Here is a 21,292-nt window from a genome sequence, read left to right as displayed (position 1 = left end):
ATTCAAGGTACAAAAAAAACACGCTGGAAAAATTGAAAACAGATCTGGAAGGAGAAGAGAGAGAGAGAGAAAGGGGGGGGTAGGAAAGAAAGATAGAGAGGAGGAGGAGGGTGATTGGCGATCGACGCCGTCTCCGCCACCGGCAACGCCACCAACGGAAGGGAAGTTTCGACTCCGGTTGTCTCCTCCAATGCCAACGAACTATACTCCAACTGGGTTAATTGACCGATCCCATCGCGCCCGACTTCTCCCTCCACCAAAGGCCGACTTGTCCCCCCTCCTCCAAAGTTCGAGCAGCATTCTACTGGTCCACCACCTCACAACAACCCTTCTCAATCTCTGATTTATACCACCCAACTCCATCTTCTCCCTCAATTTCTTGGCCTATCAATTGGTCAAATCCTTGCAATTTGGGTATCGATAATTGGGGGCAATACTTACAAAATTAGGGATTTGGGATTTGAGAGTTCTCCATCAATTTTTCTTGTCGTGCAATTAGAACCAATGTCTACATTTTGCTTTTTCAAAATCTAATTTCTTTTACACCATCTGACCCATCCACTTGAGTTTAGAATTGAGTTTGGTTACATTGGATCATATACACAGTTTTTCTCTAGTCTTTGTGGTTAATTTATTAGAAATAGGATTAAAAAAAGTTACAAATCAAGTTTGACTTGGTTGAACTATGTGCTCGATTGAGTTGGTGGTGGACCATCAGACGTGAGAGTGATTTCGTGTGTAGGTACAAATTTTTGCCCGTCAGCGATCGAAGAGGGCGGTTACAGTAGTGGGCATAGATCATCCTTCGACGAATCTGACAGAAATAAAACAATGATGTCGAACAACTCTTTGTAGGAACAAACAATACTGGACAATGAAATTTGGTGGCGTGGAGCACAAATATTAGTATGGGTATTTGTAACGATCCGGATTTTCGATCTAATTTTTTTTTTCTAAATATAATATTATTAAAATTATTTTTCTTAATGCAATTCTTTTTTTTAAAAATACAATTATGCATGCAATATATATATGCATTCTTTTTAAATTTTTCCTACATACACATGCTTGTATGCACACTCCTTTTCTTCCCTCACCTCAAACTCCTTCCGTCTCTTCGTCTCCTACTCAGTCTCTACTTTCTCTTTAACCCTAAAACCAAGCCAAATTCGTCCATTCCAAATCTCATGAACCCAACCCCATTAAATTCACTCTTATCCAACCTCTTCCAAATTCACCTATATATCCCCTCCCTATTGACCCACGAAATTTACACCACAATATTCCCCACGTCCCACCAGTCTAAAAGAGAGAGAAAAACTAGAGAAAATCAAGTTTCAATCCATGGAGTTTTAGAGAGAGAAAAAGAAAGGGAGAGAAAAGTGAATTTCATAGCTACGCTCAACCGAAACTCAATTCAACCATCCCGATCACCTCCTACAACCCAGAGCATCCCCAAACAAGCCTCAATCTGATCCCAAAGTCTCCCGATCAAAAAAATCGAAGTCTTCTTTCCCAAAATTCAAGATTCGTTTTTAAATCAATTTGATCCGATTAAAGGTATTATAATCCTATCCAACCTCTTCTCCAAGTATAATAAGTGTTTATATGCTTAATCCTATGTCCCGAACTAAAAAAATATAGTTTACCGCGCATTTTCTGCATTATTTATCAATTTGATATTATTTTTGAGCCCAATATCTTATTTGTAATTATTTACGAATAAAAATACCTATTTGATATTTATTTTACAATCTTTATGATATTATATTATGAAAAACTACTTACTTGATATTATTTTCTTAGAATATAATATCATCTTAGTATAAAACGTATTAATTATATCAGTTTAATTTATCTGGTAGATTGAGTTGGTTTTAAATGTTTCGAAACAATTTTGCAACCTTCCAAACCTCATTTTTGATGCCCGGACTATTTTTCCTACACTTTTCACACCTGATAGATCATGATTTGTTAAGATCATATTTTTTTATTTAATTATCTATTTATTGAATTATTTATTATTTATCTATTAAGTTTACTAACGAAAAATCTTTGCGACCTTCCAAACAACGTTTTAACACCCAAACTAATTTTTTCTAGACTCTTTGCATCTCAAAGATGATATCTTGTTAAATTAATATTTTTTTTATTTAATTTACCATTTATTGTTATTTCTATAGCGTTTCCAATCAAAAATTCCTTACGACCTTATAAACCATATTATTAATGCCCGAGTAATTTTATTTAGACTCCCTACATTCTGAAGATGAAACTTTGTTAACCTCAATATATTTTAATTAGTAAATTATTTATTATCTATTTACTTCACTTTCGGCCACTTTATTTAACGTCTTCATTTAAAATAATCCCGCGACCCTCCGAACCCAACTTTTGATACTCAACTGGTTGCATAGGACCTCTCGGACTCTTAATCAGGTCATGTTAATTATTTTAATATTTTTACCTAATTAATGTATTAAATTAGTTTTTAATTAATCTAATTACTTAGAAATAATTAATGAGAGCCTAGAAAAATATATTTTTTAAATTCTTTTAAAAAGCTCTTACTCTTACTATCATCTTGGCCATACGAGATTAAGGGCAACGGCCCATTCATAAAAAGTTGTGTGATTGTTTGCTTGTAGTTTGTTTTAATTATTATTCGTTTTAATTGTATATTGCACTATTATTTGATTTGAATGCTAGATTGGACCCTAGAGACATGGGGTGGTATGCGAGTAGAATTCACCTAGATGATGCTAGGTAATGGATGAATTGAAAAGTTCTATTTTTAGATTGCCTGTTGGCGTGATTTTGAGATGTGATGAGATTGAAATTGGCGGGTGTCCAGTGATGAATTGATAGACTGGCAAAGTAAGCCCAGTGATGATTATGATGATTGTGATGATTGTGAAGTGGTGCATAAGATAGGCGAACCCTAGTTATGATTCGGGTATGATAAGCTTCCTTTTGTTGTAATGAGAGGGATACACGCTAGGTACATAACTGAGGTGCAATCCGCGACAACAAAAGAAAGTGATCTCATGGGACATGGCATAGCTAGCGGTTGGCGAGGAAAGATCCCGCGGAGGAGATCTTAGATTACACGTCAAGTTAATGGATAGTAATAAACTGTTTATATGGAACAAACTCTGTTTTACTTTTTCGCACTACTATTACCTGCTGCTTGCTAGCTGTAAAGTAAGGGGGGTAGTTGGGTTGGATTATTCTACTGGATGATTTATCACTCACGGATACGTCTGTATCCTGGCAAATTGTTTGCTTCGGCGATCAATTTGCCAGTGGGCGCAGGATTCAATGGAGAGGATTCAAAGATGTTGCAGTTCAACACGGAAAGAATATCAGGAACGAAGATCGAGTATGTTTCGGATTTGTATCAAGCCTAAAGTCAGCTCTGAAATTAATGTATTTTGAATCAGTAAATTTATCTTGTGACTGTAATAGCTAAACTTTATTTTGAAAAATTATATTTATTTAGCAAATTTTCTTAAAACTTTCTTTTATTTTGCTTCCGAAAAGTCGGGGCGTTACAGTATTGGTGGTAATGCAAAATCAGTTGAAAGGTTAGAGCTTGTGGCAGAAGAGGTGGGTGGCCAAATATGGACGGAGGAGAGGGACACAAGGAAGGGGTGGGTGAGGGGAGGAAAGAGACTTGGGTTTTGAGGGAGGAGTGAAATGACAAATTGACCCCTGAAAAATGGTCACTTGATGGGCACATGATGATTTTCCATCCGAAAAACTAACGCCATCTAGGTATGGGATGACATTGGAACGAAATCGAAAATAGAAGTATTTATTTGTCTAAATTAAAAGGTGAATGACCAAATTGAATTTTCGCTTAAAGTCGAAGGGATATAAAAGAAAACTTCCCCACTAAGATTCTTGAAATATATTTGAAGGATGTTCGGAGAAAAAAAAATTCAACCTCAATCAAATGCATAAGAATACATGGGTATATACCATTGGATTACCACTCCACCAACAAACTTAGAATGTTAAAGGTTTCCGTCATGATGCCATAAAAAACATTTAAGTTGAAAAACTGAATAATAAGCCAACATTAGTCACTTTTATGAAACTCATATCCGAATCTCTTTGTTTTGTTTTCTTTCTAGTAGTAGGAGTTTCTTGTTTGATTTGTATTATCTATGGCTATTTTCGGCACCCTTACTTTATTTCTTTCCCAAAATGGTTATGAATGATTTCCTTTTTTCCTCAATCTGTTACAAAAATGATTTTTTTTTCTGATAAAACAATTGCATCTACAAAACCGAATACTATCCAGTATGAGTCAATGTGAGATATCCTAAAACCGACTTCGACGGTTTGATGCGAAAAGTGGCGAAAAACCGACCAAACCGAATAAGAAAAAGTAAAGAAAGAGCCGAAGTTTATTAAGAGAGAAAGGATAAAGCTTAGAGTTAAAAGCTTTCCCTTTCCCTTTTTTGAATTAATCCCTCTTCCCTTCGCATACTATTCTGCTATTTATAGGCCAAGATGGGCCTTATCTAATGTGAGTTACTATCGTGGGAAAATTACCGGGCAGAGGCGTGGACCAAGCTTATTTACCATCTGATGGTCTCCCCTCTCCAAATCACCACTCTAATGACACAAGGAAAAATATTCACCAAAACATGGTGTGTCATGTTGAATTGACAATTATACCCTTCCTTTTATAGCAGTAAAAAGCCCTAATCCTCAATCGCTCCCAAATCCCTCCTCATCATCTACTGCTCTCATCGAGGATGGACTCTCCCCTCCTCTCTCTCTCTCTCTCTCTCTCTCTCTGTACAACTGGTATGTTCTTCTCTCTCTTTCTCTACCTCTCTCTCGTTCTCTCTCTCCTTCCTCTCTTCTCTTTGTCGTTCTTTGCTTTATCCTCTCTCACTGGGGTTCTCTGCTCTCTCTATTGTTCTCTTTTTCTCTCCACTGTTCAGCCATTTGAGACAATTTTTTGGTTGTTTTAAGCAGGTCGGAGCAACGGAGTCATGATGAAAATCAGCGAAATCCATTACGATGTTTGTAAAATTGGAGTTTTAGGGGGTAATGGTTACTATGAAACCTTAGGCGCAGTTTGAAGGTAAAAATTGGCTAGCGTATGAACACTAACTTGTTCTTATAAGTTTGTGCCAAAGTGTTGTTTTCCTTTTTTGATGTAACTCGTACCAAAATAGAAATGGCTTGAACAAGTTGAAAAGTAGATATGCTTAAGTTAATAATGCTTGTAGCTAGGTTGTTACCTAGTCAAGAAAAGGTACCTGTAATGCTAATAAGTGGGAATGGATTTTGAACAAATAGATTGATTTTTGATAGGTGGGATGAGAGCCTTTTTGGTGAGGAGCTGTTGGGTTACAAGATATATTATGCACAATACCACAAAACTATACCCAAGTTTGTTCTAAGCACCAGAACACATGTTCTACTTGGTTTGCTTATTTGTTACAAGGTTGTGATAAGACCTAAGTTTAGTAGTTTTAGATATTTTATGAAGATGCTCCTGTTCTTGTGAAGGGATACACCTCTCCTCCCATTCTCGATCCTCGCTGTACGCTCCCACTCTCAATCTTTACTCTAACGAATTTAAGTAATTTTAGATGTTTTCTAAAGACGCTTTCATAGTGGCCTCCCGCTCCAGCACATGCGTTATGCGATTAAGGTCCAGGCACCATAAGTCCTTGGTCCATTTTCTTTCTAATCTTAATTTAACAGGTGATAATGGATGTGTTGGTAACAGTGTCTTCTATATGCTTGCACCCAAGGTATAGCTTCAGTTTCTTTTCACTCTCCTTTGCTATTTATATCAAAGAAGAATCCAAGTGGTAGTAGTTTTTAAAAGTTCTTGTAGGATAGTCTAGTCTGAAGTTTCTAGTCAATGACTTTGCGTTTTCATTGCCGCTAGTTTGCAAAGAAATGACCGGTGTAGTGCCTTTGTAGGTAGTTTTAAATGTTAGAAGGGGATCTGTTTTTATCAGTGAAACAAATATATATTGTTTGCTGAAGGTTTCTTATCTGTGAGCTTTTTCATTTCAATTGCCTTGAAAATTCATGTTAATAAGCCAGGTGAAGTTTAACAAGAATCTTGGCTTCTCTTCTGGTTAATGTCTGACCTTTTATCATTTTCTATGACAAATAAAAAGGTATTGAGTTGGATGCTTTAACAAAAGGAAAATCGCAATCCTTTGTACCACAACCTAGAGTAGAGAAACAAAGACTAAAAGCTTGGTTGTTAGTGTTGTTATATTTTGATGTGGCTTTTTGGTCCAAATTGCACTTTCCAAGGTCCAAAGTAACAGGTTCATATACTGAAGAATTCCGTTGATCATTTCTGAGTTGTTAGTGCCGTTGTAAGTTCAAGGTTAAAAATAAAAAAAATTGGAATTCATAGTTAAATTTGTTGGCAAGGGGTAGAACCTATGTTTTAATTATCTAATTTACCTTATTCATTTCTATTTAGGCATGGATTTTGTTTCAACTTGTTTTCCTTAATTTGTTCCTTCTCTGTTTGGTATTCTAACTCCCTTGAGAAAGTTTGCAAGTGGAGTTACTATTCGAGCTATATATAAGTTTAAACCTGCCCTCTCTTTTTTTAAGTGGATATAATGTTTTTAAGTCCTAAGTATAAGTAATTACCAAGCTCGGGGTTCCCAGAATACCATTTCCAAAAGCTGTTGTTGTTTCTGTTCTGTTGTTACTGATATGGTGACTACATAAGAAGCATGAACACAAATACGGTATAATTAGGACACTGACACATGTTCGTAGAGTGTTATGTGTCTTTAACCAACATGTGCGAAACAGTTGTGGATAGCTTTGCATTTGGGGTTTAATTTTGATGTGGGAATACCAATATCTTTTGAGGAATGGTTTGGAAGATGGATTTCGGAGGCGCCGAGTAAATCTTTGATTTGGGATTCCATTTTTATGTTACTCCCTCCGTCCCTTTTTTAGAGTCCAGTATTCCATTTTGGGCTGTCCCTTAATAAGTGTTCATTTTGTAAAGTTAGTGGGTAAAAGTTGGTGTATTGTCTATTTTGTCCCTAAAAGTAGATTCCTTTTTGAAAAGTAAGTGAGTAAAAGTGAAATGATGATGGGTAAGTAGGGAAAGTGGAAGAAAAAGTTGATGTGAAAGGTATAATGATGATGTCTTTTTAATAAGTTGGAATTACGAAGCAGGACACTTAAAAAGGGACGGAGGGAGTATGAATTCTTTGGTGTGCTCGCAATGAGGCTCTTTTTCAACGGCACGTATGCAATGTAGATAATGCTTGAACTCATTTTTCAGGAATTAGGAGCTTATGTAGGTTGCAGTGAAAGGTGGGAATTCTAACTGATTCTGATTATGGTGGAGCTTGTGGATTGGTCAAGGGAGGGGAGGCTTTGAAGTATGTCTGGAGGAGGGAAGGTCATGCTTTGGATGACTGCCAAATTTTTTTTATTTTTTTGCAGATAGAGCTTGGGCTGCTGTTTCAAGACGTGGTGTGGCTGCTTGGGTGTGTGGGTGATCATGGGCAGGAGGTGGTGGCGCAGATTACCTTTGTTTTTCATCCTTCGCGGCTTTGGTCGAGATTCAAGCAGGCTTAGCAGCTCTTCAGTGGGCATCCGCACAGGGAATTCTTGAAGTTTGTATTCAAATGGATAGTCTGTTTTTGTGCATGGTCTATGTAATTCTCAAGGAGCTGTAACTAGTTTGCAGTTGGCCCTTAAGGATTTTTGTTTTCTTTGCTCCTCTTTCAATTATGTTAAGGTTGTAAAAGTTTCAAGACTTGTGTTTAAGGCGGGCCATGATAAAGCTCGGGCTGTCTTAACTCGTGTTTGTAATTAGTTTGCTTTTTAATGCTATGAGTATGTTCGTCTAAAAAAAAACACAATGGTTCGTAATAGTGATTTTGCAAACAAAAACAGTGGTCGTAAAAGACATGACCTTTTGCAACCAGCAATCTAGTCACTAGAAGAAGGTAACAAAATGTGATAAAAAAGTATTATTTCTCATGGTTTCACTATTAGTAAAGTGAGTTGAAATTTTTTTAACAAAATATGAGAGGGCTTCTGTAACTTTCTACTCTCATGTGCCCTCAGACTTATCATTACAATAGTCAATCATATAGGACAGGGTTTTCTAAAAAAATATGACTTTTTTTGATAGGCAACAAAGTTTTATTAAAAACTCGACAAGGACTACATCGAGAAGAGGCCAAATATGGACCACAGAGAATGAGGTACCATAAAGGTCTTCAGGAAAAAAAGAAAAAAGAAAATACATTCAAAGGTCTCTGTGGACCATATGTTTATTGTATAAAGAGCACGTCATATTTTTTGGCAAGTGAAAAATTAGGTGGAGGTTCTATGAAGACGAAGTCCATATTAATAAAAGACTACACTCTATCTCTGTGGACCATATATTTATTGTATAAAGAGCACGTCATATTTTTTGGCAAGTGGAAAGTTAAGTAGAGGTCCTATGAAAACCAAATTCATATTGATAAAAGACTACACTCTATGTCTTTGTTAACCATATGTTTATTGTATAAAAAGCACGTTACATTTTTTGGCAAGTGAAAAGTTAGGCGGAGGTTCTTTAAAGACCAAGTCCATATTGATAAATATTACTCATGTTTTCTCCTTACCAGTTGGAACCTTACCATTTCTGAATTGAATATTATTATTTTTGGATAAACCACCTTGAAATAGAAAAAAAAAAAAAAAAACCTAAACGAATATACGGCCTACAAGGGACATATCTCAGGAGGAAAACAAAACAAAATAAAAAATTACAATAAATATGCCTACGCCTATGGCAAAAGGCGACACAACGCTAAAAGACCTAATTAACGAATGTTTCAATCCCCTCTAAAAAGAGGGAAAGGAAACACACGACAAAAGGGTAATTGTAGCCTAGATTTATATCAAGCATTAACAAGAAATAGTCCAACTAAAGGACCACATTAAATGAGAGCCAATTTGCAGTAAATGAATTCCATGCACCTTCAGAACTTTCACATTCAAAACCCAATATAAGCTTCAAAACGTCACAGGTCCATGAACTGGACTGCACACAAGCAATCTGGAATGGTTGTGTGCTATTGCTTGTGTGCAGTAGCAGTAATAGGAATGCAGCAGCATGAGCAGCATGGGTGGACCTTGCATAGCAACACTAGACATTTGCACTTGAACTGGACATCAGCACTGGATTTTCTTTGTTCATTCGAATTCCATGAGCTGGACAATTACACTTAACGCAGCAGCTAACTAGAGTGGTCATCTATATGGGATAAGGTTCTTTCACAAAATATTCCGAATGTTTAACCACCACTACTACTGTTGCGATACCATTCCATAGAAAACTCATACAAATATAACCAAAAAAATTTCCAATGACTACCCATTCTTTGGTATCAAAAAACTAATAAGCCAATATCATAAAAATGAGAAATTTTTTTATTAGCCACAAAAATTTTATTAGAACTAGACAAAGGTTACATCGAGGTTTCCTTTTTTTTTTTTTTTTCCATTTTTATGCCAAAAAAAAAGAAGGAAACCTTGAAACACGGAGAGAGCTAGAAAGAAAAAAGGAAAAAAGGAAAAAAATACATTCAACAGGAAATTATTAGGAGATAACAACAATTCCAAGCACTGTCATAATTACAGTAGCACCAGCACAAGAATCAGCACTTGTGAGAGCGAAAATCCAGGTGATTGGTAATATTCTTTGTTCCAAGAATCTGCTTGGAATCCAAGCATAAAGTAGCACCAACACAAGAGCAAATGGGAAGGCTTCAAGAGTTGAATGTAGCTTTGGAGTAGGATAGCACAAGAAAGTATCACTCCTAATCAGCAATAGACAGAGGGCAGTAGGTAATGGCATTAGATAACACCAACAAGCTCATTTGAACTTGATTTTTAGCAGCACCAACAATCATGGGGAGCAAGGGAAATGCCAACAAGCAGTAGTAGTATCATAGCAGTAACAAACAGCAGCAGTTCACCAGTTGATCCATGATAGAAAAAATCAGCAGAATAAAGAAACCAGCTATGCGCATCAGCAGAGGTATTTTCAGCATCAAAAGCAGAGAACAACATTTCAAATGGTATCACTAGCAAGCAAAAATTTGTATCATCAACGGTAGGCAGCAGCAGTAGACAAATAATTCACCAGCATCAAAAGCATCTTCGATATTCAGCATTAGTAGCAACCAGGATCAGACCAAATTTTATGGTCAAACCATGATTATAGGAGGCTCAGGACAAGACTGAAACTCAAATGAAGGACTAGGACATGACACACAGCCAAGAAAAAACACAAAAATTGCATTGAAAGGTCCAATTTTTTTGAAAAGAACTGTATACATGTGGTGATAAAAAAAGAAAAGAAAAACTTGTGCATTAATGTAATTGGTTGTATCCACTTTGTGTGCATATTGATTGCGGGTGAGATTGCAGAGACATGCTCTAACTCTCCTCAAATATGTTTCTATTGTACATTTACACAGTCCATCTAGTCACAAAAAGAGGCAATTGTAATATGGCCCTTGTAATAACAGGGACAGTTACACAAAAAAAAAAACAAAAAACAGTCCATCTCTTTCATATAGAGCCAATTGTAATAACAGGGTACAGTTGATGCAAACACTCCCATAGGCACAAACTGGGTGTTCCCAAAAGTTAGATGATCATAAATTTTATCTGCAATCACTAGTATCTTTAGGTACCTTGCAGTCTCCGCAATCTAAAAAAAGACTCACACCAATGATGACTAACTTCAAAACCAAGATAAACACTAGTTACATTCTTCACGCCAGGAAATAAACAAGATATAAAGACCAAGACAAAAACACAATCAGCACTTCCGTAAGATGTCATCATGCACCTTGTTGCGCGGGCATAACACCAACCGTACAAGTAGCCTCTTTCACACATCAGTACCCACTTTATCCTCTAACATAAGTACATGTATAAGTCTCTTACACCAATTTATGTTGTGCATAAGTACATGTATAAGTCGCTTGTTTCCTCTTTTCATCCTTCATTAACAAAAAAACAATTACCATTTCCACTCTCATATTTTCAGATAAATAGAAAAACAAACTTTAATCATTCGTTTAATGACAACAAAAGATTGGAAAAGCAAATAAAGTTTTCATGATTTATAGGGGCATACAACAATTGATTTATAAAAAACACTACACCCCATTACGTGGTAAGTCATTTGTGGGTAGAGAGCAAAAACAAAATGGCTATAGACCAAGTCATTTTAAGATTAGGATGGAAATGTGAACAGAAGATTCCAGCAGCGACATCAAGAGACCAAAAGATGTCACTAGCAAAACCCATCACCCATCATTAAAATGCACCCAGGGCATATCTTAGTAACTCAAGGTATTAAACCTAGCATAGCTAGCTGCTGTCTCTTAGGCCTTAAGTTTAGATAGACTGATCCCATAATAAATGTCTTTTGTTGTGGTACAACTATTCTGACGCTCATGGTTTAATACATGGATGGCCATTGGATTCTACTAAAAAAGGTAGATTCTATGTTCACCATCGTACACAATCTCAACTTTCATAGTTTGATATAACTTGCCGTGTGTTTTATTTAACTGCACTTATGGGTTTTGGTAAACCAAGTATACTTTTCCATATGTTAATTTAACGCCAAAACACTTGCAGAAACTGAACTCCTGGAATTGGAAATGGCTTTTGTAAACACATGACTTAAATACTTACTATAGGCCGAGCACATGCGATGAGCACACGCGATGCGTGTGAAATAAGTGTTGACAAAATAAACTGTAATTGAATGATTCTGATTTGCGCCCGCATCGCGTGTGCACCGACCTATAGTTTGATTATGAAGTCAAGGCATACACTTGGAAAGCATCTTCTATAATAGATGGACAAGCTTTTCTAGTGGATTGTAGGCATATCAAATGGTGAGCCCTGTTTGAACAACAATTTATGACCCAACTATGAACAATTTATGACGAACGTAGAAGGGCCCAATTTTACTTGGCAAAAAAGGCAATCCTTCTACACATCCAAACATGCCATAGGTGCTGGAAGCAGAAGGATAATACCATTAGCATGTCATTTCCATGACAATAATATGCACAAGGAACTAAATTCAATTTCGGTAGAAAGTTCCGAACTCCGAAGCATTTCAAACTTTCTGGAAACCAACATGCAAACTTGAGATTTCTTGGGGGAAAACAATCTTAAATTCGCAACCTAGATTCACCCTTTCCCTTTTCATACAAAACAGACATGGGAACATTAGTTTACCCCAAATTTCAACACCGAACCAACTGAGTAACAATGAAGTGCAGATTTTAGAACCCATGATATGCAAGGATAGGACACAACATTGTATCCTGAGGGAATTGCAAAAAAATGATTTCACTTACACCAATAGAAACGGAAAACCAAATCAAAGAAGAATTCAAGCAAATACATAACTGTGGAAACTAAATCCATAGATTTCAAGCCCTTGTCCCAGTTGCTTCAATCTACATTAACGTTATTCCAAAAACCATAATCCATAGAAAACTTACCTGACGAAGCGTGGATGATAGAAAACGTTTGAAGCGTGGACGATTGAAACGGATTTGAAGGTAGGTCTCCGGAAGAATGAGGAAATTGGGGAACAAGGTCGGGTGTCGAGTAGGAGGAAGTCTTCCGAGGATGGGGAGCATAGAGAAGAAGAGCCAGCAAACCCTAGTGTGAGGGAGATGAGAGAAGATGAGAGATTACGTACCAGTGGAGAGGGAGAGAGAAAGGAAAGAAGGGGTTTTGGGTTGAACGACGTCGTCTTATTGAAAGGGCAAAAGAGTCCTTTCCGGTCATGATTACCATGTGTTGGTGATAAAAATAGGAGATACCATGTATTGGTGATTTGGAGAGTGGAGACCATTGAAATGGTAAATAAGCCCCTGGCCCTCCTCTTTCCGGTAATTCTCCCTACTATCTTTTTGGAGATCTTTTGTGTTTATCCTCGGACATACTCCGGGTGAAGTGAACGATTGTCACAAAGCCTTAGTCCTGATTTGTTGATGTGACATAGTCATAATTTTGGAGGCGCGCGACCCACCGGTTGGTTGTTAACTACTTTATGTTCTTTGCTTTCTTGCCTGAGAACTAAGGCAAGCCAAACACACTTCATGCCGACTGTGCTTCTATCTTTGGAAGCCCTCTGCACCGAGCTAGATTCATCTCTATCAACAGCCTCCGTGTGTCTTGTGTGTTTACGTACTCTGTTACTTAGTACATCTTAATTTGCCGCCTTCTTGCTCATTAACATTGTTAATTATCCCCTTCCAAATAAGAAATGGGACAAAGACACATACAACAACTTGCACTTTTTGGGTCAAAGAAGGCTTTGACCTCCTTGATAATACCATGTATAGAGTGGGTCCTAAAAATTGAAGGCCTCGAGAGTCACTCTCCTACCACATGTCATAAAGCTAGGGACCTTCCCTTTCAGCTTGAAAATCAGAATGAATGATGCAGATCTAGAACAATACATGTATTATACTGATTACTGACTAAGAACATAATTAAGGAAATCTTTTGTGGTTGACAATGGTAATTGGTAACATCCATTTATTTCTCATCAAAACCAACCTGCTTCAAGAAAGTGCAATCAATCCCCCAAAGCTTCAAACTTACTAATAAACTACCATATGATGCAAAAGAACAGACATTAAGAATGCACATCTTTGTCGTATTCTTCTACAAAGCTACTAACTCATCAACACCATATGAGATGTGACCATAACGCAGGGTTTTAAATTGCAATATCGGGAAACGTAACAGTATCGGTAATATGGCCATCTTTTCAGCCGATGCAAGAATGACCTTTGTTTAAAACCCTGACATAAAGCAAACATTATACACATCATCCACTTGATGGGAAGATCATATATTTGATATCCTTAGAACATCTTCAATCCTTACCCTTTTTTAAACCCAAATTTGAGTCAAAAGCTTGATTTGGGTAAGCCATCTCTAATGCTAAACCCATATTTGTACCCAAATCTATTATTGAATGGCATACTCGTAATTAATGAGTGGTACACTTGTAATTAATGAGAGTGAAAATAAGCTTTGGAAAAAATGGGTATGGATTTGAATCTCCCCAAATTTGAGTGAGGAAATGGGTAGAACTCAAAATGGGTAGGCAAATGGGTATAACATTGGAGATGAGTTTTTAAGCTTTTTATTCAAATTTTGGGTATGAGTAATAAAATGGGTGAGAATTGGAGATGCTCTTAGAACCATCCATTGACAGGCTATTAAATATAGGGGGTGTTCCAACTAAGGTTCTTTTTTTAAAAGTTCTTTTTCTTCAATTTTCAAACTCAAATATAATGAATGAAAAATAATTTTTTGATTTTTCTTGCACCGTATAAAAAATCTCAATGAAATCTATCAAACAAGATCCATATTGATAGAAAAATTATTTATGTAAATACATGATTTTTGGACTTGAAATTACTTTCCTTTTTTCAAAACCTTCTTTTCCTTTGGTTGGAACACCACCATAATATTTCCACTGCCGATCCAAAATTTTTTTTCCACTGATTGCTTTCTTCAGAATTACTGGTCACTCTTCCTAAAAAAAATGGAATTGCTTGTAACAAAATCTTGGAAACCCAGACAATACTCCTAGCCAATCTTTATGAGCTTGAGTCTTTCAGCATAAGTAACCGTCAGTGAACCATGGGATGTACATTTTGTTGACAAATCAAACTGCAGGTCAAAGAATCTTCAACTTCACAAGTTTACCATACAAACACACACAACACACACTCTCTCTCTCTCTCAAAACGTTTATATTAAGCTAAATTAGCTAATAATGTTACATTATCTAAAAAGAGATACACGCCTGGAATGCTGCACCAAGCTATACAAAAACATTATGAGCATGGTGATGCAAAACAAATCCTTTCTGCTCATTCGCAAAGCATCATATTAACGTACATAGTTACCTTGTCTACAGAAGGTTACTGTACTTTTCCAAGTTTGTTAAATTGTCTGAACTGACGTTCACAAAATCATACCAACACGGCAACACCAGCAATATAGTTCTTATCCAATCACATTCCCCATGGTTTAGCTCTTAAAACAAAATTGCCCCTCATGCAAAGTTTCTTTCACAGGGGCAACCAATAAACAAAAGAGCGTGTGCACTGCACAATGATCAAAAATTGTTTGGCTACCGGCCTTCAGGGACCAAACCCACTTCCTTAGACATAGGCCAATTGGTTTTTACCTCTGGAACCATATCCTAAGTCCAACTTCTGCAACATTTTCCATATCAAAAATGTCATGAAAACCTTGTCTTTAAACCTACTTAGCATAGAAACATTTAAGAAACTTCAGACAATTTTGCCTCCCTAAAGCTTAATTGCACACAAACATCTTTTTAAGCCCAAACACTTCTCCATCCACCAAAGCATAATTGCATACAAACATAGTGAAAATGGAAGGAAATAGAAAATCATCGGTTCCTTTTCGATTGTAATGGTAAGCCAGAATAGTAAAACATCCTAGCCATCAAAACACTAATTTGACGGAATAATCGGCATCATAAATAAATTTGTTTGTACGAACATGCAAAAGACCACAACCTACAACAATGGAGCAGGGATGGAATCCCAAGAGAGAGAGAGAGAGAGAGAGAGAGAGAGAGAGAGAGAGAGAGAGAGAGTTCAAACTCATCTCGGATAATCGAAAACAAAAAAGTTCAACGAATCATGCTAGAAAAACTATCAACACAGATTCCTACATGTTTCTCATATATGGAGAGAGAGATTTTCGAGGATCTTCCAACATGTTTCTCTACGGATTCCTATGCTGATTGCTGGTATTAAAAAGGACATTCGAAGTTGCTTGAGTACATGGAGACATGTGAACCCATCGATAATTATAAGCTCCTCCGCATAGAATGGAATATCTCCTTCAAAGCATTCTATACTGGTTAGGTGGATCTCGTTGTAGTTTGCTTTGCTTTGCTTAGTTGCTTTACCATGTGAGGTTTGGTGCTGTTGGTGTTTCTTATCCTATTGTTCAGGCCCTATTTTTTATAGTATTTGTGCTAGGTTTGGTATTGGTTTTGTTCTAATGGTTGTGTGTTGGTTAGCCTTGTTTTGCTTTCATTTTCTTTCTAGAGTATGCCCCTTGGCACCTGTATCGGGGTATGGTTTCAATGAGTTAACTTACCTAAAAAAAATATATATTCCCAACATTAATGGTTTCTATCATAAGCATTTCCTGTTCAAAATTCCATGTAAAAAGTATATATATGGCTCCATTCCAGAATTGAATTGATTGCTCAAAGAAACAAAACCCCTTCTCAAAACAGATACAAACAATTATTCCATTGCAAAAAAAAAAAAAAAACATTTCAAACTAGGATGTGTTTGGTGAGGTATACAAGCAAGTACTAGAGGGACTCACTAAGCTCACTATTAGCCTTCTCTTTCTTCTTATTCAGTTCTTCTTCATATTTCTTCAATCTCGCATTCCACTTCTCCTGCAACACTCATACAACGAGATACACATCACCTATCAGAGCAGTATTGTTTGGGGAAATGAAGAAGATAAGAACGGAAAACTATTTTGGGTTCTTTTCAATCAAATTAATTTACCAAAAAAAAGAACATAAAAAGGGGATTTTTAGGGTTTGAAGCAACACATGTATACCTTGTAGCTAACTTCGAGTCGGTGCATGACGTAAAACCCTAGAACGCCTCCGACGATAGTCCCTGTGATGATCCGAAAATATCCCCATCTCACCGAACTCAACATTCTCCCTCTGACTCTCTCTCTCTCTCTCTCTCTCTCTCTCAAGCTTTGCTGCTCTGTTCGGAATTTATGGAGAAGAACTGAAACAAAAGATAATTATATATATTTTTCATTTTTTATCTCTCAAACTACCAAAATCATTCATTTTGTCCTTAAACTATCCTAATCTACCTACTGAGTGCAAAGAATGGGATTTGGACTCATTAATCATTAAGGAATTAATTAGTTTATTAAAGGACTAATTGGAAGGGGTGATTTGGATTAAAAAATTGAATAGTAACCCTTTTTTTTATGCAAAAAATATATCATTTGTTAGTTTTGTATCTAATTTTTGGTGCTTATTGATTCATCTAGATGAGAGAAATCGAAAAATTAAAAAAATTTGATTGAAACTCAAATTTTTCTTAAAAAAGACAAAAAAAAAAAAGTAAAAAAAAACGTTATCTTGTTGACTTATTTTTGTCTTTATTCAAAAAATTATGAGTTTCGATCAAATTTTTTTACTTTTTCGATTCCTCTCGTCAATACGAATCAATAAGTCACAAAAGTTTGACGTAAAACAAACAAATGCAAAAAAATTTGAATAAGAACAAAAAAATAAGTCACTCAACTTTTTAGTCCAAACCCTCCTAAGTAAGATTAGGATAGTTTAATAACGAAACGGATGATTTTGATATTTTAAGAACGTAATAGGAAGAGAACCACTTGTAGTGAAGTTATTAACTCATTTTCCTCTCTCCAGTGGTGACCAAGATTTGAACCTCACGAGAAACGGAGACTTTTGAAAACTAGGGCTACGGATAAACTTTGAACCACTTATGTGCTAAACCTAACACTAACCCCATTGATATATAGCGCCCGACCAAAAAACAAAAAAAAAGATAAAATAAAAGAAAGTCTACATGAGAAAATGGACGATAAAAACATTAAAAAAACCTCAAGATAAAATAGGAGAAAATCTACATATATAACTCTCGAACAAAATTTCAAACACAACTACATCTACAGAACCCACAACTCACTACTCTGCGCCGGATGTGAAGATGTGAACTCATGTACCGACACGGTTGCAGCCGGAGTCGTGGTCGAAAATTGTGTATGCATACTTTCTCAGCCACACCCCAACCACAGCTGCTGAGTTGGAGTGCCAACTCAGCGTAGGGCCCACCATCTTGTTGCAGCCTAAAAAAAAATACAGAACGCTCCAGCGGCTCTGAAGGCGACGAACTCACCAACACAACGGATCAAAAAAAAAAAAAAAAACTCACCACCACCGGCGACGAACTCACAACCATCGGAGGCCCCTCCACCTCCGGCGACCACCACAACCGACGCCACACCAAGGTCTCTCTCTCTCTCTCTCTCTCTCTCTCTCTCTCTGGGTTGTTGATTCGATTCTAGTATTTGATTTCACAGTTACTTGTTCATACCACAAAAAATCTAATCACCTCTCTTTGCCCTCTCTCAAAATGACAAGTTGGAATCTTCTTCTCCCCACCTCAACTGTCACTTTCTCCAAATCAAACCATAGATATCCTGCTTCTTCACGATTTGATCCACATCTTTCCACTACATCTCACACTCGAAGAAATCTCCACTTCACATCTCTTCCTCTTCGCAAATCCACCGATTCCGGGTTCAAAATCTCAGACCCATCAAAACCCATTTCTCAGATTTGTAAATCAAACAATCATTGCAACCAAGTATGTGGATACCCATTTGGCTTCTCTCTCAAACCCACCTCAAAAGTCCTCAGAGCAGCCTCAGGAGCCCCACAAGAATCCAGCCCAGATGGAGAAATCGACGAGGTTGCGAAGCCGAACAAGACCCTTCAACTTGCTGTTGTTTTTGGCCTCTGGTACTTTCAGAACATTGTCTTCAACATCTACAACAAAAAGGCACTGAACATCTTTCCGTTCCCGTGGCTCCTTGCTTCTTTTCAGCTCTTTGTAGGGTCCGTTTGGATGTTCTTTCTCTGGTCTTTCAAGCTCCAACCATGCCCGAAAATCACAAAACCTTTCATTATTGCCCTTCTTGGCCCTGCCCTTTTCCACACAATTGGCCACATCTCAGCTTGTGTTTCTTTTTCTAAAGTGGCTGTTTCTTTCACCCATGTGATCAAATCATCAGAACCTGTTTTCTCAGTTGTGTTCTCATCTTTTCTTGGGGATACATACCCTTTAAAGGTTTGGCTCTCAATCATCCCCATTGTTATGGGTTGTTCTTTAGCTGCAATCACTGAAGTTTCCTTCAACTTTCAAGGCTTGTGGGGGGCTTTGATTAGTAATGTCGGATTTGTTCTTCGTAATATCTATTCAAAGAGGAGTTTACAGAGCTTTAAGGAAGTGAATGGGTTGAATTTATATGGTGTGATCAGTATATTATCACTGCTTTATTTATTCCCAGTGGCTGTGTTTGTTGAAGGGTCTCAGTGGGTTGCAGGGTATCATAAAGCAATTGAAACAATAGGGACACCCAGTACATTTTACTTATGGGTGATTACATCTGGAGTCTTTTATCATCTTTATAATCAGTCATCATATCAAGCCCTTGATGAGATAAGCCCGTTGACATTCTCGGTTGGTAATACCATGAAGAGGGTGGTCGTGATTGTTTCCACTATATTGGTATTCAGGAATCCTGTTAGGCCTTTGAACGCCCTTGGATCAGCAATCGCAGTGTTTGGGACTTTCCTATATTCACAGGCAACATCAAAGAAAATTTCCAAGAAAAATGAAGGTGAAAAGTAGAGTTGAAATGGCTTAGTTGTTTATCTTTTGCTGTTCCTAGTTTGTTTGATTTTATAGCTTTGGAACTTCGATTGTAGTGTTTTGTATCCCGAGCGACCAATTTTATCGTTTTCGGAAAGTATTTTGTTGCTTATTTGTGGTTTTTTTCCCATGATAATGTGCGGCATTGTGTTGGTCTTGGGCACTTGCCTTTGCTAGAAATGATCAGTACAAACAGTACTGATTGAAATGAATAATATGTTGTATGCATTTGATCCTTACCTGACCAGGGAAAACTAAGATTTTGCATTTGATCCTTTGAAGATTAGTTATTTATGCTAGATATCTCTATTGTGAACTGGTGGATTGATTTTCAGCTGTAGGCGTCATTGAGAGGATATTGATGGAAAGGTCTAGGGATCTGATCTCTTTGCTGCTCATAAACAAAGATTTCCATAATCTTCCTACTCAGTTCACATAGATCATTGTTATGATTGTCTTTGAATGTTATTTACTTGTTCTGAATTTTGCATAGGTCATATCTATGGATAGAGGGGTATGAGTATAAATCGAATTGGTCGACATGGGGTTGTTAGACTCAATTATTCTGCAATACCAGAATCCACAAAACCCTACTCAGTGCATACCCAATATAATTTAGTCTTATGACCAGGTTATTGATATTAGTGAGACCATTTATTTTAATTCCATGAACAAGAGTCACCCTTTGATCCTCAGTTTTGAGTAATGTCATGCGTAGGAAGCACTGACACAGCAAGGAGTCATTGTATCGTTGTTGGACACACCAAGGACAAGCGACCCACCAGGGACATGCCAAAATAAACGTGGGACAGGCGACACATGGTGGGACACACTGGGAACACTCCGGAGACATACATGGGGATACATTGTGGTGGCTTTTGTAAGCTGTAGAAGCTTTTCTGGGAGTAAATATCTACAAGAATACTAGGGACAAAGTGTAATAGAAAACATGTGTATGGATACTGGCATACACCATCAGTTGATACCGCATTCAATAGGAGCCATAACCTAAATATTTAATGGTTATAATGTAGGAATGCATTATTAAAAAGCTATATAACGGAAAAATTGTCAGGTCCTCCACCATATCCGTATCCCCATTTTTTTAGAATTACCATGTCCCATGGTTGTGTCTGTATCCGTGCAACATAGTTACATACAATCTCTCTGACAAATAGAGTAGCAAGCCCAAAGATAGTTGAGAGTCTTGAGACGCCACTCATCTTCATTACTTGTAAGGCACATATTCTTACTTGTAAGGAACATATTCTTAAAAACCGAGTCTACTAACATCTTCAAGGTAATTTCAAATTGATTCGCACTTGGACCAATTGCAGTGTTTGTTTGTCCTAAACTAACAGACTCAGGCATTTTTGGATAGGGAGTCTTGTTTATTATATTTGAAACGTAATTCTGCAACTATCCTTTGGTTTGGTGTGATCACATTCACACAAATGCAAACTTGATTGTTTGAATTTCTTCAAAATCGTTGTTTGTTTTTCGCTTCTTACTATCTGCTAAGCATTGCGTCAACTACTCATCTACTTGAAGGGAAAAGACACAACACCACTGCACCTAAAAGCACTTGGTCTGAGCATACCGGCCCTCGTGCTTGGATGAGATGTGTACTCAGTTGCCGTGCAACACCACCAACCACCACCCCTACTTCCACCGCCCCCCCTTCATCCATAGAATTC

The 21,292-nt window shown here is 37.1% G+C and overlaps 1 protein-coding gene across 1 annotated transcript; it reads left to right on the top strand.

Annotated features, from left to right (window-relative positions):
* The first annotated feature begins 18,162 nt into the window (after positions 1–18,162).
* On the top strand, positions 18,163–19,834 carry LOC131310633 (xylulose 5-phosphate/phosphate translocator, chloroplastic). The gene has a single exon (XM_058337768.1). The coding sequence runs from the start codon at positions 18,294–18,296 to the stop codon at positions 19,572–19,574; it is 1,281 nt and encodes a 426-aa protein (XP_058193751.1). The 5' UTR covers positions 18,163–18,293; the 3' UTR covers positions 19,575–19,834.
* Positions 19,835–21,292: the final 1,458 nt, after the last annotated feature.

The sequence above is a fragment of the Rhododendron vialii genome, chromosome 12a (assembly GCF_030253575.1).
Source record: "Rhododendron vialii isolate Sample 1 chromosome 12a, ASM3025357v1".
Classification (NCBI taxonomy): domain Eukaryota; kingdom Viridiplantae; phylum Streptophyta; class Magnoliopsida; order Ericales; family Ericaceae; genus Rhododendron; species Rhododendron vialii.
This window is presented reverse-complemented; position numbering and strand designations above follow the sequence as displayed.

What these genes read in the sequence shown, in the direction of transcription:
- LOC131310633 (XM_058337768.1), top strand. Translation starts at nt 18,294, where the DNA reads ATGACAAGTTGGAATCTTCTTCTCCCCACCTCAACTGTCACTTTCTCC.